This window comes from Oncorhynchus keta, chromosome 13 (genome assembly GCF_023373465.1).
Source record: "Oncorhynchus keta strain PuntledgeMale-10-30-2019 chromosome 13, Oket_V2, whole genome shotgun sequence".
NCBI lineage: Eukaryota > Metazoa > Chordata > Actinopteri > Salmoniformes > Salmonidae > Oncorhynchus > Oncorhynchus keta.
Genome location: NC_068433.1, coordinates 33,936,108 through 33,957,057, shown reverse-complemented (window position 1 = coordinate 33,957,057; position 20,950 = coordinate 33,936,108). Strand labels below are relative to the sequence as shown.

General features: G+C 44.7%; 1 protein-coding gene across 5 annotated transcripts in view; it reads left to right on the top strand.

Moving 5' to 3' along the window:
* The window catches only part of shroom4 (shroom family member 4), an 86,264-nt gene extending 67,628 nt beyond the window's left edge, over nt 1–18,636 (top strand). For all 5 annotated transcript variants that reach the window (XM_052460031.1, XM_052460032.1, XM_052460033.1 and 2 more), the window contains 12 exons: nt 1,771–1,944; nt 5,512–8,617; nt 9,212–9,285; nt 9,533–10,348; nt 10,968–11,209; nt 11,306–11,496; nt 11,805–12,037; nt 12,173–12,308; nt 12,477–12,578; nt 13,509–13,679; nt 13,767–13,895; nt 14,062–18,636. In XM_052460031.1, the coding sequence (XP_052315991.1) occupies nt 1,771–1,944; nt 5,512–8,617; nt 9,212–9,285; nt 9,533–10,348; nt 10,968–11,209; nt 11,306–11,496; nt 11,805–12,037; nt 12,173–12,308; nt 12,477–12,578; nt 13,509–13,679; nt 13,767–13,895; nt 14,062–14,220 (5,533 nt within the window). In that variant the 3' untranslated portion in view covers nt 14,221–18,636. The remainder of the gene's footprint in view (nt 1–1,770; nt 1,945–5,511; nt 8,618–9,211; nt 9,286–9,532; nt 10,349–10,967; nt 11,210–11,305; nt 11,497–11,804; nt 12,038–12,172; nt 12,309–12,476; nt 12,579–13,508; nt 13,680–13,766; nt 13,896–14,061) is intronic.
* The last annotated feature ends 2,314 nt before the right edge of the window (nt 18,637–20,950 follow it).

Genomic DNA, 20,950 nt, shown 5'->3' with positions numbered 1-20,950 from the left:
TCTTCTTCGACTTTATTCTAGTTTAGGAGTCCGTATCAGTCAGCTGTTCTAGTTTCTTCTACCACATATGGTATTATCACTTGTTTCTGTATCAGTGTTTCACGCAGTCATACATTCACAATGTTTTATGGGTCAAAGTAACATAAATAATGTCTACACATAAACCATGGAACATGGTTTATCTTGCTATCCATCCATCAGTCAGAGTAAAGCATTCGGCTACTGTTCTGTAGACTATGTTTATAAATAGAGCTAAGGACGGTCTTGTCTTGTGAAGTTTATTTGATTTCCTGAATGTCTGACAGTGTCTGACCGACACTGATTGGCTCCGGTCGCTAACTGGCTAATCAGGTTAACTGTGGCTTGGTATGTCGAGGGCGATTAACTGTTCCTTTGTATCTGGCTGCTTGACAAATGTAACACTAGGACTAGGTCAGTGGAACACATTCTGTCTGAGTACAGTAGAACTACATTATATCTCACATTCTTTTTCTTCCATTTCAATATATTTTTTAATAACTCTGTTTCATCACGTCATGTTTCACAAAGATGTCTGAGTACCGTAGATTATCTCACTGCAGAAGACAAAAATGAGATATTTGGATATCAAATATCTCACATTTTTGTCTTCGGCTGTATACTTCTAAATAACTTTTCTTCGTGTATATCTTAGTGTAGTTCAATGGATCAGATTCTAAGTACAGTATATCTCTAAATACTGATTGGGCTGGTTTTTCCAGACACAATTTAGTTTTCCTTTCTATATTCGCTTCTTGTTTTTGTTTTTTTAGCTTGGTTTTCATAGTCATCAATCATTCCAGGCCCAATCCGGGCTCCATTATTAACAGTCCTGGGACAAAACTAATCTTAGGTCAATTCAAAGGCCTGGAATAAATGATAATAGTGTTTGTTCAATCCCACTTGGGAACTTCCAAAATCTCTCTCCCTATATAACTATACCAAGAGGAACATTTTCAGGGAATAGACAATCATTCTGACAAGTGCACACATGGACACACACACAATCGTCCTGAGAGAAATCCAAAATTAGCCATTTTAGGACCTATTCTGTTTACTTTAATGAATGGCCATAAATCATAAACAGAAATATTTTCAAAGTGTTCTGACTTCCGACTGTGCCAGATCCTCATTCTTATTCCATCAGGGTTCTTCCTCCTCAAAATTCCCGGAATTGTTTTCAGAGTTATTGTTTTAGAGTTATTCCCGATGCGTTATTCCGAAGTTATTAATAGCTTCAGAATAATGGGCCATTCATGAGCAGGAGTCTCCTGGGATCTCACCAAAGTTTGTTCTAGGCTCCTACCTGGCATATATACACTGCTTATGGTACTTCCTTTTGGGTCTACACAGACTTCCTTTTGGGTCTACACAGACTTCCTTTTGGGTCTACACAGACTTCCTTTTGGGTCTACACAGACTTCCTTTTGGGTGTACCGACAAATCATGTTACCCCTACTGTAGTTACATTATCCCTTTTTTTTCTTTAACCTTTATTTAACTAGGCAAGTCAGTTAAGAACACATTTTTATTTACAATGACGGCCTACACCGGCCAAACCCGGACGACGCTGGGCCAATTGTGCGCCGCCCTATGGGACTCCCAATCACGGCCGGTTGTGATACAGCCTGGATTCGAACCAGGGTGTCTGTAGTGACACCTCAAACACTGAGAGGTAGTGCCTTAGACTGCCGCGCCACTCGGGAGCCAATCCCTCACCTGTATGTGTGTGTGTTCTCGCTCTCTCTCCAGACGCAGTGTACCTGTGATCAGGCCTCACTCGTGGCACCTGGCCAAGCTTTCATCAACGGAATCCCCCCACAGTTCTACCTCTGTCCCCCCTCCTCCTTCCCCGTCCCCCCCATCTGCCATGCAGCTCCATCCTGGGCTCTACACACTACCCTGGCACTCTACAGCAGACAACAGGTAACATACACACAGATGCATATATACAGACACATACACACAAACACACTGGGCCCTATACACTACCCTGGAACAGCAGACAGCAGGTAATGGTCATTTATATTGGGAAGATACGGGACGGCTAAGTACCCTGGCTTATATGTGAATTAGAGTTTAGAGCAGTCTGTCCCATTCTATCCGATTCCCCCGGAGAATCTTGTCTCCCAACCTTTTATCAAGCTATGTTTGCACACGCCACGTTTGTGTGTGTCATAATCATAATACTGATAATCATAATACTGAATGAATCGTGAATAATGATGAGTTAGAAAGTTACAGAGGGTCAAACATCATACCCCCAAGAAATGCTAACCTCTCCTTTTATTGGTAATGGTGAGAGGTTAGCATGTCTTGGGAGTATGATCTTTGACCCGATGTAACTTTCTCACTCATCATTATTCACGATTCATTCAAGATTATCCGTAATCATGGTAGAATCCACATTAATGTAGAATTGCTTAGAAACATATTATAGTCTTATTTACAATAAAAGTTACTCTAAATTCACACAATACATTATTTACCATTCATTTCTATTGGTCACAAAATAATCTGAAACACAACCAAAACGAACTGCAAATGCATCCAACAAGTTTGCAGTCACACAGTTGATTATAGTCATTGCATGCTAGGAATATGGGACCAAATACTAAACTTTTGACTACTTTATTTATAAGAATCATTAGGGATATCAATAATTTTGCCCTCTACCGTTTTCAGAAAAATTATTATTACTTGTTAAACAAAATATCTTTCTTTGAGCAATTGTGTTAGTATAAAATAATATAATTTCCCCAAATAATTTCCAACCCCTGTGTCTGTGTGTGTGTGTGCGCTCACACGTGTGTACGTATCTGAGCTGTGTGTGTGTGTGCATATCTGAGCTGTGTGTGTTTGAGGCTGGGTACACAGTCTTGTGGGAGTGCATTGTTGGGCAGACCAGACCAGGGGAATTTTGTTCCTGTGACGTGTTTCTGAAGACTAGCACACACACACACACACACACACACACACACACACACACACACACACACACACACACACACACACACACACACACACACACACACACACACACACACACACACACACACACACACACACACACACACAGAGCAGACTAAGGGTATTTTGACCTGTGACCTGTTTCCAAAGACTAACAATCATCAGGAAGCTTAGTGACCTCATCGTGTTCTAAAGTCAATAGCATCACGGCGGATAACAGGGGTATTTTCAGACAGGAATCGATTCACACATTCCTCACTGGCTGATCACTCAATGGTAGGACCCCCAAACTATGAAAATTGCTTTTCACACTACTGATACACTACTGAATTAGTTGAGAGAAAATAGTTTTTAGGAGATTTTAGTTGATTAAAGTCAACACTAATAAGTACATTGAAACGTTTCTGAAGCTTATACATACTATATACTGAACAAAAATATAAAGCAACATGTAAAGTGTTGGTCCCATGTTTCATGAGCTGAAATAAAAGATCCCAGAAATGTTTCATACTCCCAAAAAGCTTCTTTCTCTCAAATGTTGTGCACACATATCTTTACATCCCTGTTGGTGAGCATTTCTCATTTGTAAAGATAATCAATCTACCTGAGAGGTGTGGCATATCAAGAAGCTGATTTAAACAGCATGATCATTACACAGGTGCACCTTGTGCTGGGGGTAATACAAGGTCACTCAAAAATGAGCAGTTCTGTAACAACACAATTCCACAGTTTTTAGGGAGCGTGTAATTGGTATGCTGACTGCAGGAATGTCCTCCAGAGCTGTTGCCAGAGATTTGAATGCTAATTTCTCTACCATAAGCCACCTCCAACGACATTTTAGAGAATTTGGCAGTACATCCCACTGACCTCACAACTGTAGATGTCGTGTGACCATGCCAGACAGACCAGGATCTTCACATCTGGCTTCTCCACCTGCGGGATTGTCTGAGACCAGCCACCTGGACAGCTGATGAAACTGAGGAGTATATCTGTCTGTAATTAAAGCCCTTTTGTGGGGAAAAACTATGGCCCTCCCAGGCCCACGAATGGCTGCAAAATCCATAGATTAGAGCCTAATTAATTTATTTCAATTGAATGATTTCCTGAAATGAACTATAACTCAGTAAAATCTTAGACATTTTCCCATGTTGCGTTTATATTTTTGTTCAGGATAGTAATATAACTATGCTTTATGTGTGTGTGCGTACCTATGTGCATTACTGACTCTAGTCAGTAACAACAAGAAATAGATTGCCTGATATGTTCAGTACATCAGAATGTCCTCAGTTAGTTGTGTAGCGTATACACACAGAAACACACACATATGCACGCAGTGGTTCCCCTTTGATAACAATTAATGATACAATTCACTACAATTACCCCTAATAGTTTTAACGGGCTTAGATTGTCCAGTATTTATGTATCACACACAATAATGGTTTTGAATGGCGTAGATAGGCTTGAGTTTACGTAAAGCTGTAATCTCTTTGTGCTGCAATTCTCACAATTATGCAGTCCTTGCCTTTATTGCCACAGACACAAAACACACAAAACACACACACACACACACACACACACACAAAACACACACACACACACACACACACACACACACACACACACACACACACACACACACACACACACACACACACACACAATGCAATGTCTGATGAGACATATTCTCTCTGCATAACAGGACAATGGCATGTAACTCCCAGAACATGTGGACAAAGATGGGAAGACAGTTAATAAACAGAACGTCTGTCCGTCTGTCCGTCCGTCTGTCTGTCTCTCTGTCTGTCTGTGAGTGACTTCCTTTGGGATGTACCATCAGAAGTTCCATATATGTTAAACAACCCCTTAAATAGCTAATCAAGACCTCAAACAAAGGCTGACAGTCTGACTCGAGTCCAACTTGATGACTACGATTGTGTGTGTGCCTGCCTGCAGTACGGCTGTATTTGTGTGTGTGCATATGTGTGTAGTGCATGTGTGTCCACTCTAATTCACCATAGAGTTGTTATTCCTGTCACGTTCTTTATCGTCCCCTGATGGAACGTTCGGGAGGGAGGGGCTGTCATTTCCTCTGGTTACCACATAATTTCCCGTCGCCCTCTCTACCCATGATGCAGCAGTAATCCCTGACTGCTTAAAGAAGCGACCGTTCAATCTGCTCCTTTTTCTTTTCTTCCTTACAAATCCGTCAGAAACACATGGCAGAGGCTGATCTATGAATAGGAATACAGTAAAGCAGATGAAATCAAGTAGTATATCCTATGCTTCTCTTACTTTACCACTTAGACTAGTGCAAATATAGAAGAGATTCAGCTTCAGTAGGCCTACTTCTGAAGATGTAAATAATGTAGCATCTGGTATACGTCGGGTAAAGGACCAAAATATGACTTGTATTGATGCTAATACTATTTACTTAAGTAATCATTAATTTCTGTCTCCCTTGCTCTCCAACCTCCTCTCCCCCTCTACCTACCTTTCCCCCACCCTCTCTCCACCTCTTTACAGTGATCTGTCTATCCAGTGGAACAAGCTCTCCAGACACTACTCTACAGATAGAAGCAGTTCCCTAAGTAGCATGGACAGCCTTGACCCTACTAGCAGCCAAGTGTACTACGATTCCCATAATTCCCCAGTGGACCCGGCCATCTTCAACAATAAGAGAGACTATGAATACCACAATTCACCAGTGGACCCTGCTATATTCAACAATATAAGAGACTCTGCCTATAGCTCTTTCTCAGCTAGTTCTAATATGTCAGACTATACTGTCTCATTAAGGCCCGGTGAGGCCTGTTCTATGGAGAATATCGTCCGAAGCCTTGGGCCAGGGGGACCCGCCTGCCGGGTTAATACATGTGGCAATGCACCATCCCTGGGGAGGGAGTCAGGCGAGGCCCAGGATGAGACTGATACCTCAACCCTACTACTAAAGTCGAGGTCACTGACCAGGCCAAGAGTGAGGCAGCCGGAAGCGAAGGAGAGACCATCTTCGTACTGTTTTGAAGAAGAGAGGAGAGAAGGGAGTGGGGAGAGGGGTGGAGGAGGAGGGAAGAGGGGGGCTTCAATTCCACCCCTTCCCCCAACCAGGAAGGACAGTTTTAGGGCCACGAGGGGTCGCTTGGGGATTACAGATGTCAAAGATCAACGATGCATCTCTGCCCCCGTCGGAATTCCCAGCCTCTCCAGTTGCCATGTCGAGGACGATGACGACGATCCTCAGAATGTTCCTGGTGTTCCGGTTATTCCTAGCTGGAACGGCTATCCCGCTCCCTGCAAGGCGTCAAAGGCAGAGGGAGACATGGGAAATGGGAAAAAGAATGGGGTTGGGAATTTTAAAGGAGATTCTTTGGAGCAATACTACACCCTCATCTCCAAAAAAAAAGATTCCCTTGTGAATAAGAACTTAGAGATCCAGGAGATCCACCCAGACTCCCTCCACCTTCCTGCCCTAGAGATAAGCTCCTCTTCCTCCATCTCCGGCTCCAGCTCCCTACCTCCAGACAGCTCCATAGATCCAGAACCCCCAGGTGAAGCCAACCACCTCCTCCCCCAGAACAAGCACTGCTCATCAGGTCTCTACAGACAAAGCGTCCCTGAGAAACTCTTATCGCAGCTACGTCATCTAGAGTTTTCCAGTGACTCTTCGGACCATAGCTCCGTCTCCCCCTCCAGCTCCCAGTGGTCTCGCTCCCCCCTTAACCCCCCCAGGGAGGACCTAGGAGGGGATATAGGGAGTCACGACACCTCCCTCCTCCTCCTCCAGCAGAACACTGGGGAGTGGGAACAAAGGAGTCAATGCTCTACCCCAGGATTGGTGGACACTGATGGGATTGGGGAGGCAGGAGAGGTGAGTGTGGTGGTTTGGAAGAGTAGGGAGGTGGTAGCGGCTGCTGGTAATTGCCTCTCGCCCATCCAGGTCCAACACCCCTGGGGTAGGTCGGTGAGTGTTCCAGGGTCAGGGGAGCCCTCTGGAGATTGTACACAGGGAGAGGTGAGCCCGGAGCGGATTTGGGAGACCGACTTTGGGCCTCTCAGTGCTGCAGCCAGTGTAGACAGCCTACTAGAGGGAAGTCATAGAGGAGGAGGAAGAAGGGATGATAATGAAGGAAAGGTGCTGATGAAGAAACCCAGGAGTCACCGTTCGTCCCGGTCACGCCGTCGCAGCGAACGCTTCGCCACAAACCTCCGTAACGAGATCCAGCACAAGAAGGCCCAGCTGTCCAAGAGTAAAGGCCCAGGAGGGTTGCTCTACAGCGGGGAGACAGTTGAGGAAGAAGGTCCAGACCTGGAAATCCAGGACCTCGTGAGGAAAGAGGCTGAGGACGTTGATCCGCCTGCCAAGGAGAGCAGCTCCCAAGGCGTGTACACCTGTTCCGACATCAGCCTCTCAGCTCCAGCTCCTGGAGGTCTGAACAGACTATCCTCTTCTTCCACCCTCCAGCTCCACCAGCCGTCCCTAGCCCCAGTTTCAGCTCTACAACCCCCCAGGGATGAAGAACCTGAACCACCAGGGAAGCAAGACCAAGCTACATACTCTTCCAGGACACCCCAAAGGTCAGTCCCAACCTTGCCTAGCTGGGGTATGGGTATCCAGGTCGTGGAGGAGCTAGCTCCAGCTGGTAAGTCCCGCCGATGGAGATGGACACCCGAACATAAACTCCAACCAGAAGTTGACACTGACCGACGGGGGGAGAGGGTCGGAGTGGCCTTGGGGGTGTCAGGACGAGGGAGGGCATCCTCTGCCTCCTCTTCTTCTTCTACCACTTGTTCTTCCCACACTGAGGAGTCTGATATTCTACCTTTCGCGGACCGCTGTAAGTTCTTTGAGGAGACAAGCAGGAGTATATTGGTGTCAAATTTGCCAGGTCTGACGAGACGACGGCAGAGGCCAGATAGACATGAGGGGCAGCCTCATCTGTCGATGCTGGAGAACCAAAGAGGAGGCTATGGACAGGGACAAGCCCAGAGGAGGTACTCTTACCAGGGTGGATTCGAGCGAGAAAGTCCCCTTTTGATTAATACCATGGAGGCCCGGAGACAATCGGTTAGTGGGAATAGGGAGAGAGAGAAGGAGAGGGAAAAAGAGAGGGAGATGGAAAGGGAGGTAAGAGCAAGAGAGAGGGAAAGGGAAAGGGAGGAAAGAGCAAGAGAGAGGGAAAGGGAAAGGGAGGAGAGGGCGACAGAGAGGGAGAGGTTGTTGGAGAGGGAGGAAATGGTAAGGGAGAGGGAAAGAGAAGAGAGGGCCAGAGAGAGGGAGATGGCTCTTGAGGGGGAAAGGGAGGAAGAGAGACAAAGAGAGGAAAGGGCTAGACTGAGAGAGCTGGAGATGGAGAGAGAAAGGGGGATAGAGAGGGAACAAGATAGTGAGATGGAGAAAGAGAGACAAAGTGAGAGAGAGAGGAAAAGAGAGAGGGAGAGAAAGTCACTCAGTTCAGCTCAGGATCTTTTTGCCAGTCAATCCCAACCCCATGCCTACCCCCAGAACCACTCCCATCCCCAAATCCAGATGGAGGCTCCTCGTTCAGCCTTCCACCCGGTCAACACCGCTCTTCTCCAGGATAACCAGGCTCTTCACCAGGGGTATCCACCACAGAGCTACACACCAACAGAGGCAAGTATAGGTTACTGTTACACAATACCTAGACACACTCACACACACAAACGCACAGGTTGATTTCAGATTAAGGCCTTTGGTTCAACGCCAAGGTTTTATACAGTATCTGGAGATGTTGAACAGTGTTTAATGGGTCCAGATCTGAATGAGGATGTCATATCTTGAAGCTTGCTTGGCCTTGCCTAAAGCACCCTAAGGGAGGAGGATGGTTGGCCAATACAAGAGGATATAAAGACACACACACACACTAGAGGGGTTTTATCAACCGATTCCAGCCGTTGAGATGGGAACAGAATAGTGCATTTTATTATTCATCTCTTGTCACTCAGATGTCTGTCCTCCAAGTTGAGTTTTGAAAAAAGGTTTCTTATTTTACACATTCAAAGGGTTCCATTGTTCTAATAGTTCCTCCTCTTTGTTCCAGAAGCTTAAATTTCCCACATTATCATTACTTATATAACTTTTTAAAATAGGTACTGAGTGTTGGTGTCAACGAGTATTATTCTTTAAAGCGGATCCTTGGGCGAGCAAGCGACATTCCTGCTTCTCTCCCTGTCCTCCTGTGAATAACTTGGCCGATGTGTTCCACAGGCGTATCCTGCTGCGTCTCGACCGTTACCGTGGGAACAGACACAGATCAACAGGAAGTTCAGCCTGACCGAGAGGTATGCCATTTCCTGTCCACCTCCTGTCTCCGTGTGTCCCCCAAATGACAACCTATTCTCTGTGGGCTCTGGTCAAAAGTAGTGCACTATGTAAAATATAGTGTACCATTTGGGATGCAGCATCTGTCTCTACACTCCGCTTTAAGAGAAATAAACAAAAATAGACAATGAAATAAATAATGGGTCCCAGTAGACTTATTCTTTGGCCTGATTGTTCTCTTTCTTGCCTTCTCTCTCCATCTCTCAGGGACTACCCCCGGTACAGACGTGATTCATCCACCGGGCCACCAAATTGTACTATAACAGTAACACCTGACTACCACCACCACCAGCAAGTCTCCCAAAGTGGGGGTTGTTGGAATGGCTTGCTGTCTGCCTGTAGTGTGGACGAGGAGGACCATCACCAGACGTCTATGGTGGTTAACCCCACATCATATTCATCTTCATCACTACTACGAAGCAGGGCCATGTCCGAGAACGATCTACACTTTGGCTCCACCCACCGCCGTACTTCACCCTCGGTTGCTATGGCGACACCACTGTCTGAGCTGGAGGAGGGAGGCGGGATCGAAGGGGGAAGAGTGGGAGTGGGAGGAATTAGGGGAGCGGCTAACAAAAATAAGACTCTACCCCCTCCGAGGCCACCTCCCCCCAAATGGGAGCAGTTCCACCGCAGGAGAGCCTCCCACCACACCCTCTTGTCCTCTCCTCTCTTCTCCACCTCTGTTTCTTCATCCATCCATCCATTGGTAAACCCCACCCCCCCTCCTCTCCCTCTCATACCACCAGAGGGTCCCACCTCTCACCCTTCATCTCACCCCTGTCACCCTGAAAAGAGTGAAATGACGCGGCAGCGCTCCTACAGCCTCCCGCCCCAGAGGGAGGAGCTAGAGGGGTGCCAGCGCTGCATCAGAAGCCAAGTCCAGGAATGGCGCTTTCCCCAGTCTTCGCCTAGTCCAGGGTTCACACACACGGCCTTCCGGCCGGTGGCCCCGCCCCAAAGAGATAAAGACACTCCCCCTCGCTACAACAACACACTGCCGCCATCAGAAAGCTGTGTCAGGTGAGATGGAGACTTAGAGGCTCCGACACACAAATGTGTCAGCACTTATACTACTCACTACTCTACGGAGTGTCTATATGTGAGTTTCTGCATGTGAAACACTACACTAGTCAGAGCCATTTATACATCTTATTATATTATTATTAATAAAGCGGAGCCAGTTCAGAAGGGAAACCCGAGTCTGGTGGCGTCAGCTGATTGCATCAGCGGATATCGCACCAATTTGATTCACACTACTTTACACGCGGTCTATTTAAGTGGACCAGTTCTACACATGCTTCCTCAATGCCGGATGTCATGTGCTGGTGTCTCTTGCTGCCGTTGGTGCTTGTAACTAGCTGTTAGTCGCTATGCTTGCTGTTTCTGATATCCCACCACCACCACCAGCATCCACCTGTCTGGGTTCTGTGTTTCTTCCATCAGGGGATTTGACATTGCATATTGTGCTCACTGCCTATAGATATATTATCATCTTCGCTACCCTGAAGGAGCAGAAACAAGACTATGCCTTATCTTGTCTTGGTGTTTCCTTTCTGAATGATTATTATAGTTATATCACCTCTTCTTAGCATGACGTAACACACACCTGTTTCACTGTATATTATATGTCCCTCTGCAGGTTGTACAACATGGTTGACCAAGATTGTCCTGCTGTATTGAAGCCTATCTCTCATAGACAGCAGAGGGCCAGGGCTGAGTGGGAGAGAACTCCGTCTCCCAGAGTGCATAGCTTCTCAGGTCAACTCACCATAGAGAATGGCGTTATCTCACCAGAGTCCTACTTCGCTATGACCTATGAACAACAACAACAGTTACAGCAGAATAGAAGATTGCGGAATCACCCCCACAACAACAACGACAGTAAGTAACGCCATACAATTCTGTAAAGCACTTTGTGACAACTGCTGTAAAAATTTGTTTTGTAAAATATGATTCAGTGATTGATTCCCATTCCAGAGCCGGAATTGGAACATGAATTATTGGAACTGGAACCGGAATCCGATTTCGGCCCGAGCCCCGCCCAGAGCTTGGAACAGGAAGTGGACATCCCCATGGAAACGGACATCGACGACTCCCAGGAGGAGGGGCTTCCAGAGGATGAAGAGCCAATCAGGACAGAGCTACAAGGTTTCGCCCTGCCGGTCACGGTGTGTAACATGCCTCACTGTGCTGCTAGCTAGGGTGTAGGCTGAAGTTGCCCATAAGGTCAGGATATGGGGAGGGAAAATTAATGCTAGATCTGTACCTAGGGGAACCTTCACCCCACAGCTTGATGCTAACGTATATAACTATACTGGACTCAAACTAGTGAACCTCTGCCTTGCACCACCCGCTTGACAACTTACTGGCCTGTTGCATCACCAGAAAGCTAGCAATTCGGCGACGCGAGTTGAGACATTTCATGGCATTTAAGCTGTGGAGTGAGCTTACCGTTACAATCTTACCTCCGTTGCAGGTGCTGGAGACGGACATCGACACGCTCCCTAATCAGGAGGCCTTGCCAGCGGGTAGGATGACAGTGGAGAATGGGTCTCTGGATGGAGAAATGGAGGACCAGGGGATGAGGACCAGAGAGGAACTCATGGAGGAGCTGTTTCCCCAGAGCATTGAGGGCGAGGCAGGCACAGAGAGCTGGAGAGGGGCCTACCGTAGCCCCAACCTGGAGCACAATACAGACAGTCTGGATAGGTGAGTGCGTGTGTGGGTTATGTTTATTTCATGTTTATATGGTATACACATATCATAAAATTCACAATGAACTGCATTTACGTAGCGCATTTACCCCCCCCCCTGCCATCTCTCCTCTCCTCCTCCTTTATCCAGGCGTTCTGGTGCCAGCTCCAGTTGTTCGTCCTACTACTCTACCTCAGCAGCCAAAGCTCAGCTCCTCACTCAGATGAAAGACTACTGCTCAGACACTAGAGACACTGATGATGATGATGAGGACCTGTCTTACAAGGTACACACACACAACCCACGTGCACACTCTTTTATCATAAATCCTAGCATGTATACTGAACACACACACACAAGATTGGAGATGACTGTAACTGACTTTGCTCTCTGTAACACTCTCTACCTACCCTTCCTTTACTCCCCCCCCTATCTCCCCCTCCCCCCTTTACAGAGACAGTTGATGGAGAGTCTACGTAAGAAGCTAGGAATTCTGAGAGAGGCACAGAGAGGTCTACAGGAGGATATACGGGCTAACGCACAGCTGGGAGAGGAGGTGTGTATAGTACACACACACATATACAGTGCATTCGGGAAGGTAATCAGACCCCTTGACCTTTTCCACATTTTGTTACATTACAGCCTTATTCTAATTCTAATTCAATTGTTTTTTTGGCTCATCAATATACACATTACCCCATAATGACAAAGCAAAAACTATTTTTTTATATATATATTTTTGCAAATTTATTCAAAATAAAATACTAAAATATCACATTTACTTAAGTATTCAGACCCTTTACTCAGTACCTTGTTGAAGCACATTTGGCAGCGATTACAGCCTCAACTCTTGGGGTTGACGCTACAAGCTTGGCACACCTATATTTGTGGAGTTTCTCCCATTCTTCTCTGCAGATCCTCTCAGGCTCTGTCAGGTTGGATGGGGTGCATCCCTGCACAGCTATTTTCAGGTTTCTCCAGATATGTTCGAACGGGTTCAAGTCCGGGCTCTGGCTGGGCCACTCAATACATTCAGAGACTTGTCCGGAAGCCTCTCCTACCTCTCCTGTCTCTCCTCTCCTCCCCCAGTCCCTGACACCTAAAGATCCCCACAGTATGATGCCACCATAATACTTCACCGTAGGGTTGGTTTCAGGTTTCCTCCAAACATGACACTTGGCATTCAGGCCAAGGAGTTCAGTCTTTGTTTCATCAGACCAGAGAATCTTGTTTCTTGTTTCTCATGGTCTGAGAGTTCTTCAGGTAACCTTTAGGTAACTACAAGTGGGATGTGATGTGCCTTTTACTGAGGAGTGGCTTCTGTCTGGACACTACCATAGAGTGCTGCAGAGATGGTTGTCCTTCCGGAAGGTTCTCCCATCGCACCAGAGAAACTCTGGAGCTCTGTCAGAGTGACAATCGGGTTCCTAGTCACCTCCCAGACCAAGGCCATAAGATCTAACTCTCCTCCTCCTCTCCCCTCTAGGTTGAAAGCCTGGTGCTAGCGTTCTGTAAGCCCAATGAGGTGGATAAGTTCAGGATGTTTATCGGGGATATGGATAAGGTGGTCAGTCTGCTTCTGTCTCTCTCCGGACGGCTACTTAGGGTTGAGAGCTCACTGGACAACCTGGAGGCCGAGACTGGACACTATGAGAGGGTGAGGAAAGAAAGAAATAAATAATAAGAAAAAGTACAACCTTAAAACAAACTCTGTTCTCACTCTCACCCCTCCCTCCCTCCACAGCTCCCCCTCCTGGAGAAGAAGCGTCAGCTCCTGGTGCAGCTGTCAGAGGCCCAGGACCTCAAAGAACATGTAGACCGACGGGAGCAGGTTGTGGGAAGGGTGCTAAGACGATGCCTCTCCCAAGAACAGGTACACACACACACACACACACTGTCTTCGCACTGCTCCAACCATTCCAACTTCCAACCTCTGTGTGTGGTGTGTTTGTCTTTCTGAAGGTTTGGGATAAAGCAGAAGTAAAATGCACCTTGGACCATGTGTACAATTGGGTCATCTTTATCTTCTTGATCCACAGCACCGTGACTACAGTCATTACGTCAAGATGAAGGCAGCATTGCTGGTGGAACAGAGGCAGCTGGAGGACAAGATCAGGCTGGGAGAAGAGCAGCTAAGGGGGCTACGGGAGAGCCTAGGGATGGGATTAGGGATGTCCATGGGATATGGGCACTACTAAACCCCAACCAAGAGACCTGAAAGCTGGGCAGATGGATGGGGTATCAACACTATTGAGAGAAAGTAATCAAGGACAGTTAGAGCAGTTAAGAACCTTAAGGGAGAGTCTGTGTTGGGGATGTCCATGTTGATGGGGTATGGACACTATTGAGAGAACTAACACTTAACTTAAAGGTGAATTTTGCTTTTTTTTTTATAAACAACTCTCTATTCCAGACACTTTTTTTGCGATTTCACTTGTTTTTGAGAAACTTACCCCAACCAGTGATTCACTTCCTCATTGTTGTTGTGCAGTACGGCGGCTCTGAAAAAAACGGGGGTTCTGAACAAACATGAACAAATGTTCCAAAAACACCCAAATACGTCCTTTTAGAAATGAAAACACACTGAGTTTAGTGATGCAGGTCTTTAGATGTTGTACATGTGAAATTGTGTCATTTCAAACTTTATCCACAACGTTATATTCCATTTTGTGTGGAAATACATTTCTGGTTGGGGAAAGTTTCTCAAAATCAAGTGAAATTGCAATAAAAGTGTATTGACTCTTCTATGACATGCCATTTACATCGAAATAATATTTTATTGTAAAAAAACACATTTCTCCTTCAAGGAAACTTTAGAGACGAGTTGATGGTGTTAGGGATGGGCTGGGGGATGTATGTAGGATTAATTCATTATTGAGTGAAAACCACCCTACCCAGGGAGACCCTAGAGTGGGGCAGATGGGCTTCGGAATGGGGTTAGGGATGGGGAGAGCCATGGAATGTCTATGGGGTATGGGCACTATGGGGAGACAGGCAACCTATACAAGTAGACCCTAGAGTGGGGTACATTAGCATGGGGGGTGGGGTATGGACACTAATTGAGAGAGAACCAACCCAACCTAAGGAGAGCCTGGAGAGCTATGGTAGAGTTTAGGGTTAGGGGTAGAGCTGAGGGATGTCCATGAAGTATGGGAACTGTAGGGAGACAGCCAACCCACACATGGGTGCCCTAGAGTTGGGTAAATTAGGGATGGGGTTAAAGTTGGGTGATGGGACATGGGCACTACTTCCTAAAACACAATACTTTTCCTGACACCAACACCTACACTGTGTTAAACAGAGGTGGCCATTAAAACCCCACAAGAGAATGCATTAAGGCTGCACTTGGCAGTATTTGTCCGTTAAGAAATACAAACCTACTCGTTGGTGTTAGACACACTGGTACACCCAAGAGTAACAACTATCTTTCACTTACCAACTGTAACCTCACAATCGCATACTCCATGCACAACAAAACGAGGCCAAAGAATACGTTGTTGTTTAGTGTGTGTGTTACTGAACAAGACTGGAGAAAGTATGTATTTATTATTTATATCTCTGTTGAGCAATACGGACAGGGAGGATTTGGGGTGCTAGACGAGAGCATTTTCATGAAACTGTTGGGGAGTGCATTGAATACATAGAAATGGATAGAAGGTGCATGTGCCAAAAAGCTGCCCATGCTATCACATCAAACATTATTGCAAAGAAAAGCCCTCTATCCAATTCTATGATTGCATATAATCCTATTACAGTTAGTTATATGTCCAGAAATGGAGAGAGACAGCCGCTTCTCTCCACTCTCATATAACACTATACTAGCCTGAGTGCCAGTCTGTTTGTGCTATCATGTGCTATCATGCTAACTCCTTAACGGTTATGGCTTGACATGTTTGGCTTGACACTGACGGCGATGGAGTTTGCCAAGAGCGCAAACAGATTTGGGGCCTGGTAAACCCTATACTCCATAACGGCATCACATCACTCCTTAACTCTACACTACCACACCACGCCTTAGATTGTGTATATTGGTGTAGGGTGAAGTTTCCCCTAGACACTGATCCTGGGTCGGTTTAGCATTTTCCCCACTAATGGTTAAGGTTAAAATAGGGGGAGGAGAAGCTGATCCTAGGAAATTTCACCTCGTAGCCCTAAAATTACCACACCATGTCTTGTGTGTCTATGCATTCATCATTATTGTGTGTATTAAATGTTGTGTATAGAAGTGATATTCATGTGTTATAACTGGAATCCATCATTGTAGTGTAAATATGTCATGAGAAGCTATGTCATTTATATATATATACACGTCATATGGCATATAATCGTCATATGGCAAAGTTCATCCTAATACAATTACGTGCCATTCAAAAATATTTCGTTTTTATTACATTTTGGGGGATTTTTTTGGGGCACGTATTGTATTAGGATGAACTTTGCCATATGACGTATATATATAATATGACGTGTATATATATAAATGACATAACTTCTTATTTATATATATATATTATTGGCTGTTTGACCAAAAACATGCATGCAGACCATATCTTTTTATTTTATTTTTTATTTTTAACCTAACCTTAACCCCTAATCCTAACCCCTAATCCTAAAATATCCTTTTTACAAATGAGAACTGGCAAAAGATCCTCACTTCCTTGAATTCTAGTTGGTTTACTATTCTTGTGAGGACTTCTGGAACTCACAAGTATAGCAAAACGTGTGCTCACACAGATACACACACAGTGCTTTCGGAATATATTCAGACCCCTTGACTTTTTCCACTTTTTGTTACATTACAGCCTTATTCTAAAATTGATTAAATAAGAAAAAATCCTCAGCAATCTACATACAATACCCCATAATGACATTTATCAAAATTAAAAACAGAAATATGTTATTTATGTAAGTATTCAGACCCTTTGCTATGAGACTCGAAGTTGAGTCTTGTTTCCATTGATTAGCCTTGAGATAATAATATAATATATGCCATTTAGCAGATGCTTTTATCCAAAGCGACTTATGTTTCTACAACTTGATTGGAGTTCGCCTGTGGTAAATTCAATTGATTTGACATGATTTGGAAAGGCACACTCCTGTCTATATAAGGTCCCATAGTTGACAGTGCATGTCACACCAAAAACCAAGCCATGAGGTCGAAGGAATGGTCCGTAGAGCTCCGAGACAGGATTGTGTCGAGGCACAGATCTGGGGAAGGGTACGAAAAAATGTCTGCAGCATTGAAGGTCCCCAAGAACACAGTGGCCTCCATCATTATTAAATGGAAGAAGTTTGAAACCAACAAGACTCTTCCTAGGGCTAAACTGAGGTTCTGGGGGATAAGGGCCTTGGTCAGGGGGGTGACCAAGATCTGATTGGTCACTCTGACAGACCTCTAGTTCCTCTGTGGAAAGGAACTCCATCCCTGCAACACTCCACCAATCAGACAGAAGCTTTTCCTCAGTGAAAGGCACATGACAGCCCACTTGGAGTTTACCGAAGGGCACCTAAAGACTCTCAGACCATGAGAAACAAGATTCTCTGGTCTGATGAAACCAAGATTGAACTCTTTGTGCTGAATGCCAAGTGTGATTTCTGGAGGAAACCTGGCGTCATCCCTGGTCATGCATCATGCTGTGGGGATGTTTTTCGGCAGGAGGGAATGGGAAACTAGTCAAGATTGAGGGAAATATGAACAACGCAAATTACAGAGAGATCCTTGATGAAAACCTGCTCTAGAGCACTCAGGACTTCAGACTGGGGGCGAAGGTTCACCTTCCAAAAGGACAATGACCGTAAGCACACAGCCAAGACAACGGAGCAGTGGCTTCGGGACAGATCTCAGCCAAAGCCCGGACTTGAATCCAATCGAACATCTCTGGAGAGATGTTCAATAGCTGTGCAGCGATGCTCCCCATACAACCTGACAGAGCTTGAGAGGATTTTTTTAGAGAAGAATGGGAGGAACTCCCCAAATACAGGTGTGCCAAGCTTGTAGCGTCATAACCAAGAAGACTCAAGGGTGTAATTGCTGCCAAAGTTGCTTCAACTATGTATTGAGTAAAGGGTCTGAATACTTATGTAAATGTGATATTTCATTTATTTATTGCAAAAATTTCACACAAAAAAACAGTTTTTTGCTTTGTCATTTTGAAGTATTTTGGGTAGATTGAGGGGAAAAAAACTATTGAATCCATTTTAGAATAAGGCTGCACTGTAACAATGTGGAAAAAGGTCAAGGAGTCTGAATACTTTTGGAATGGACTGTATATGTGTTTGTATTAATTTCTTTTTTACATTTTTGTTTACTGTATTCCCTTCATAGTGCACTACTGTAAACGATGGGTTGGGACCAAATAAGGGGTCCCAAGCTTCCACACAAGTAATCTAAACTTCCACAAGTAAAAAAATATCCACTTAGTCATGCATTGATGTCAATGGGAAATTTAAGTGAAAATTATACTCTTAGGTGGAGGTTAGGATTCACTCCTAATGCTAGACTTATACTGCTGTGTATTTTCTGATATGTATTTTTTATTAGATTTATTGCAAAAATATTTTAGTAAAAAACAAGTGAGACGAGTACCATAATTAATAATACTATTTTAAACTACCGTGTGTTTGAGTTTGGGATTTGTGTAGTGTCTGTGTGTGTTCATGGGTTGTGATTTATTTTATGACCTGTTAGGTAAAGCTTTGTTTATGTTTCATTTAGCGTAACATTTCATTCACTTTGGAGTAACAGTTAGGTAAACAGAGCTGAAATGAAGAATAGCAGGAGAAAGAGGGAATGAGAAACTGTGTGAGTGTGTGTGCGTGTGTAATAGTTAGGTAAACAGTGCATACAGCAAATGGAGGGTAACATATGAGCTGCCAGGTGGACCATTTAGACAACAAACAAAAAAATGATCTTAAAGGATTTGAGCTGTAAGCTCTGGGTGAAGAGTATCACTGTTGTAAAAGTGAAGGATAGCAGGAGAGAAAGAAAGAGCCAGACAGTTTTGTGTGTGTGGGGGGCATGAATGAGAAGAATCACCATTAGAGTAGCAGGGTGTGCATTCCAGAGGTCAACCCAATTCTGCTCTTCTTGGCTAAAGAGAGGGAGAGAGACAAATACATAAAAGGAGGGATAAAAGAAAGCATCCCCCCTGGACAAGTTTGGCCCTTTATGGGAGGCAAGGTGGATAAATATTTATATTTTCTCAAATGTGGGCAGGCGATGGAGTGGAGCAAGAGGAAAGAGATCAAATGAGATGAATGAAGGAGAACGAAAAAGCTGATTATACATCCATGGACACAGACATGAACCAGGCCTCGTGCATGCTTGGACACACACACGGTCTCTCGCTACCTCTCTTTTTCTTCTACTCCTCTCCTATCTTAAGAAAAAGAAAGAAAGAAACACTAAACAGACCAAAGAAGACTCCTATGCAGGGACCACCAGACCATGGGAGAAGCTCAGTTGCATTTCCTTGACTCCTCGAGTCCTCTCTCCAGCCTCCTTCTCAAAACCCATTGAATGAGAAAGTCTTAATTCCCCAAAGGGTTTTGACAAGTAGGCAAGGAGAGAGGATGTGCGGAGTCAAGAAAATGCAATTGAGATTCTCCTCATGACCATAGAAGAAGAAGCCTACCATTCCCACAAGGTGTCGCTATGTGGCTTCTCTTACATTAAGAATGTGAATCAACAGCTATATTGGTACTAAGGGTACATATAAGTACAGGTTTACAGTTTCCTTGAAGAAAAGTTGCCATGTTATCATGTTCTCTGAGGTCATATTTAATACAGTCAAATAGATTATTAAATGCAAATCAATAAATAATACAATAATAATAACACAGGCTAGATGTGCCATTGACAATAGCATAATCAAGTGTTATCTATAACAAGCATTTGCCAACAATTGTTTGCATGTTTGTTGTAAACCAGATACCGTGAAGAACTAACCTAATGTACTGACAAGATCCCTTTAGTAGACCTGACTAGACTAGAGGATCACAGATAACCCAATCTGTTCCACTAACCCAATTCCTGCAGTTTAGCTCTGACATTGACTGTCTTTTCTGGCTGCTTGGAAACTGTCACAAAGACATCGTTGTCATGTTCATTAGGAACAGTGCCTTGGGAAAGTATTCGGCCCCCTTGAACTTTGCGACCTTTTGCCACATTTCAGGCTTCAAACATAAAGATTTAAAACTGTATTTTTATGTGAAGAATCAACAACAAGTGGGACACAATCATGAAGTGGAACGACATTTATTGGATATTTCAAACTTTTTTAACAAATCAAAAACTGAAAAATTGGGCGTGCAAAATTATTCAGCCCCTTTACTTTCAGTGCAGCAAACTCTCTCCAGAAGTTCAGTGAGGATCTCTGAATGATCCAATGTTGACCTAAATGACTAATGATGATAAATACAATCCACCTGTGTGTAATCAAGTCTCCGTATAAATGCACCTGCACTGTGATAGCTCATGCCATTTTGGGGCAGATTCCCCTTCAGGTAGTATCAATCAATCAATAAAATGTATTTATAAAGCCCTTCTTACATCAGCTGATGTCACAAAGTGCTGTACAGGAACCCAGCCTAATATCCCAAACAGCAAGCAATGCAGGTGTAGAAACACGGTGGCTAGTAAAAACTCCATAGAAAGGCCAGAACCTAGGAAGAAACCTAGAGAGGAACCAGGCTATGAGGGGTGCCCAGTCCTCTTCTGGCTGTGCTGGGTGGAGATTATAACAGAACATGGCCAAAAGGTTCAAATGTTCATTGATGACCAGCAGGGTCAAATAATAATAATCACAGTGGTTTTTGAGGGTGCAACAGGTTAGCGCCTCAGGAGTAAATGTCAGTTGGCTTTTCATATCCGATCATTCAGAGTATCTACTGTTCCGGCTGTCTCTAGAGAGTTGAAAACAGCAGGCC